Source organism: Phalaenopsis equestris, unplaced genomic scaffold, assembly GCF_001263595.1.
Source record: "Phalaenopsis equestris unplaced genomic scaffold, ASM126359v1 Scaffold000885, whole genome shotgun sequence".
Lineage (NCBI taxonomy): Eukaryota > Viridiplantae > Streptophyta > Magnoliopsida > Asparagales > Orchidaceae > Phalaenopsis > Phalaenopsis equestris.
In genome coordinates, this window is record NW_018165325.1 from 239,984 (window position 1) to 242,806 (window position 2,823).

Consider the following 2,823-nt stretch of genomic DNA (forward strand, 5'->3'; position numbering starts at 1 on the left):
ACCATGTACAAAATAACATAAATGAAATAAGGATAACAATGTACTTTAAAAATTTTGTTAAATTAGTTAAATGGACAGATAATTAGATAACTTCCAAAGCTGAAGGTTGGGGTTAATGAAAATTGCCTCAATAATATTACGTGATAAGAGAATATTACGGGGAATTGATGATATTTATGAATTTGGGAGTTAGGAAACAAAAAGTCCGTAGCCATTATGTTTAGAAGGAGGAAAGGGAAACTTACATACATACCACACAATTCTTATGTATATATCTAACACCTATACTTTATATATATATATATATATATATTCATTGAAAGATGGTTGACGGGTGGAACCACCAACCACCCCTAGCTCGCAACCCGTTAGGTCTAGGTTGGACCCATGCACCTAACCACTCGATACCACCCCCAGACGCCTGGGGGGGGGGGGGGGGGGTGATTTGAACCCCAGACCAGAGGGGATTTACAACTAACGAAGCAAATGCCTACCAATTGACCTGGGAACACGGTGCATATATATATATATATAACACTGGTGTAATAGCCCATGCATGAAAAGGTGTATTTCACTTTTAAAAAGTAGGTAATAGTGACATTTTTTAAGCGATGCTAAAGTTTTGAGTGCTTTGCATACAAATATAAAAAAATTATGTCAGAAATGTAAATACATAAGAATTGTGTGGTATGTATGTAAATGCCCCGTAGAAAATTAAGAATGTTGAGATGATAGATGGATGATTGAGAAATTAATCTAATAAAATTGTCAGAGTGACACCTAATGAGGATAATATAAACATAGAAATCAAGAAATTGGAATTACAAGTGATATGACTAGTACAAAAAAACTTAGCAACAATAGAGTTAGCAATTCAGATCGTACTCAATATGAATGAACATTAAAAAAGGATTTACAAAACCGACATAAAATATTTGGGATGATATTAATGATAATGATAATGCTATTAGATGAAGATATGGCAAAATTACCCTGCTCCCATACGAGCGACTTCACCTACAACAGAAAAAAATTTCACAAAAATCATATTATATCAGGAATGTAAAGTATAGCGAACTGATTTTTTTAATGATTGCCCCATATAATAGGTAAGAAGAAATCAAATTCACAATAAACATTAATGAAAAAGTTGCAAGTTGAAGACAATACTTACAAGTCTATGTGAATTCATACATTATAATAAAAATTTGTAATGAATCATAAAGTTGTTCTAAATTTTTTTTCCCTTTCAAGAGACAAGGGGCCATAAATAAATTGACTCAGAGTCGATTACTAGTTACTACTATGTTCAAGTTTGTTTATTTATTTTCTTAATTAGTTTGTCAAGTTTGAACATGATCTAAGTTTTAAAATTTTGTAACCATTTATACTAATTTTCATATCAAGTTTAAATCACAATTGAGCTTTAATCAATCCTTATATCAATAAGATGCAAATGATTTAAAAATATATCTTTATCACTAAATGTAAATGCAATCATAGTATTATTTTCAAACTGGCATACTATATATCTTAATATTTTCTACAGTTCCAATGTTAATTAAAAAATAAGTAAAGTGTCTAAAATAGTCCTCTGCTGTTTAGATGGAGCTATTTTAGTCTCAAGGGTCTACAAAGTGTGAAATTAGTCCCCGGACTCTGTAAATCAGGGCTGATATAATTCTTCGTTGGGACAATTTCAACTCTTATTAAAAGAGCCCGGAAATTAAATTGACACTTTCATAAACTTTGAGACTAAAATGGCCCCCCTACAAAGAGTCGGATGACTTTGACACTTTTCTCTTTAAATAATAAAGTTGGATTTAATATATACATCTACATATTTGCTCCATATTTCCAACATATTTTTTTAGTTTAATAACACCTAAGAGCATAAAAGAGAATAAAATTAATAAAAGAATACAAATAAGTCATCAAATAAACAATTAAGCCAATATTAAAAGAGCATTTTATTGAAATCTTAGCAAACTAACCAAACAACGAAAAACCATGTACAAAATAACATAAATGAAATAAGGATAACAATGTACTTTAAAAATTTTGTTAAATTAGTTAAATGGACATAAATGGGAGCTACTCATTGAATATACTAATTAACTTGTATTCCTTATATTATCCCTAATATTTCATGACTATGTATAAAAGATTGCCAAAAGAAATTGATCATAGTAATCTAAGCAATAAATTACCATAAATGTGGATGAAATTCACAGGTATTACATATGCAGCAATTATTGACATCAAGTACAGGAAGAACTTCAGAGTCCACCAACCAGAATGCCATGCATTCCGTGCCTGGTTCAAATTCCTAGCTCCAAATGTAGTGAAAATCATACATATGAAAAATATCTAAATTTTTTGTCAAGGAGATTTTCAGCGGACATGTCAGGTTGTAAAACAAGTTCATCATAATTTTCAAAATAGCTACATTAACAGAACCACTTCCTGCTTTGTTATGTGAAAGATACAAAACAACCTAAACTCACACGAAGAACGCCACTGACATGAAAGAAATTTTCTTCTTGAGCTTCGCATACTCTAGTAGCTGGAAACAGGAGAAGTACAAAATTAAGAAAGAAGATATACATGCATACCAATTAATTCTTATGTATATACATATTTAACACCTATACTTTAATTTTTACATATATATATATATATACCACCTTATCATGCTTGAAAAGGTGCCGTTCATTTTTAAAAAGCTAAAATAGTGATATTTTTTTATTTGAAATGAAAGATTTAGGTGGTATAAAGGTAAAACAAAAGTTTAGGTCTCTCTCTCTCTCTCTCTCTCTCTCT

The 2,823-nt window shown here is 30.4% G+C and overlaps 1 protein-coding gene across 1 annotated transcript in view; it reads right to left on the minus strand.

Moving 5' to 3' along the window:
* Positions 1-440: 440 nt before the first annotated feature.
* The window catches only part of LOC110032213 (membrane protein TMS1-like), a 6,326-nt gene continuing 3,943 nt past the window's right edge, over positions 441-2,823 (minus strand). Inside the window, exons 3-5 of the mRNA XM_020735766.1 lie at positions 2,490-2,566; positions 2,211-2,370; positions 441-1,017 (exon numbers count right to left, since the gene is read on the minus strand). Coding sequence (XP_020591425.1) covers positions 989-1,017; positions 2,211-2,370; positions 2,490-2,566 — 266 coding nt within the window. The 3' untranslated portion in view covers positions 441-988. The remainder of the gene's footprint in view (positions 1,018-2,210; positions 2,371-2,489; positions 2,567-2,823) is intronic.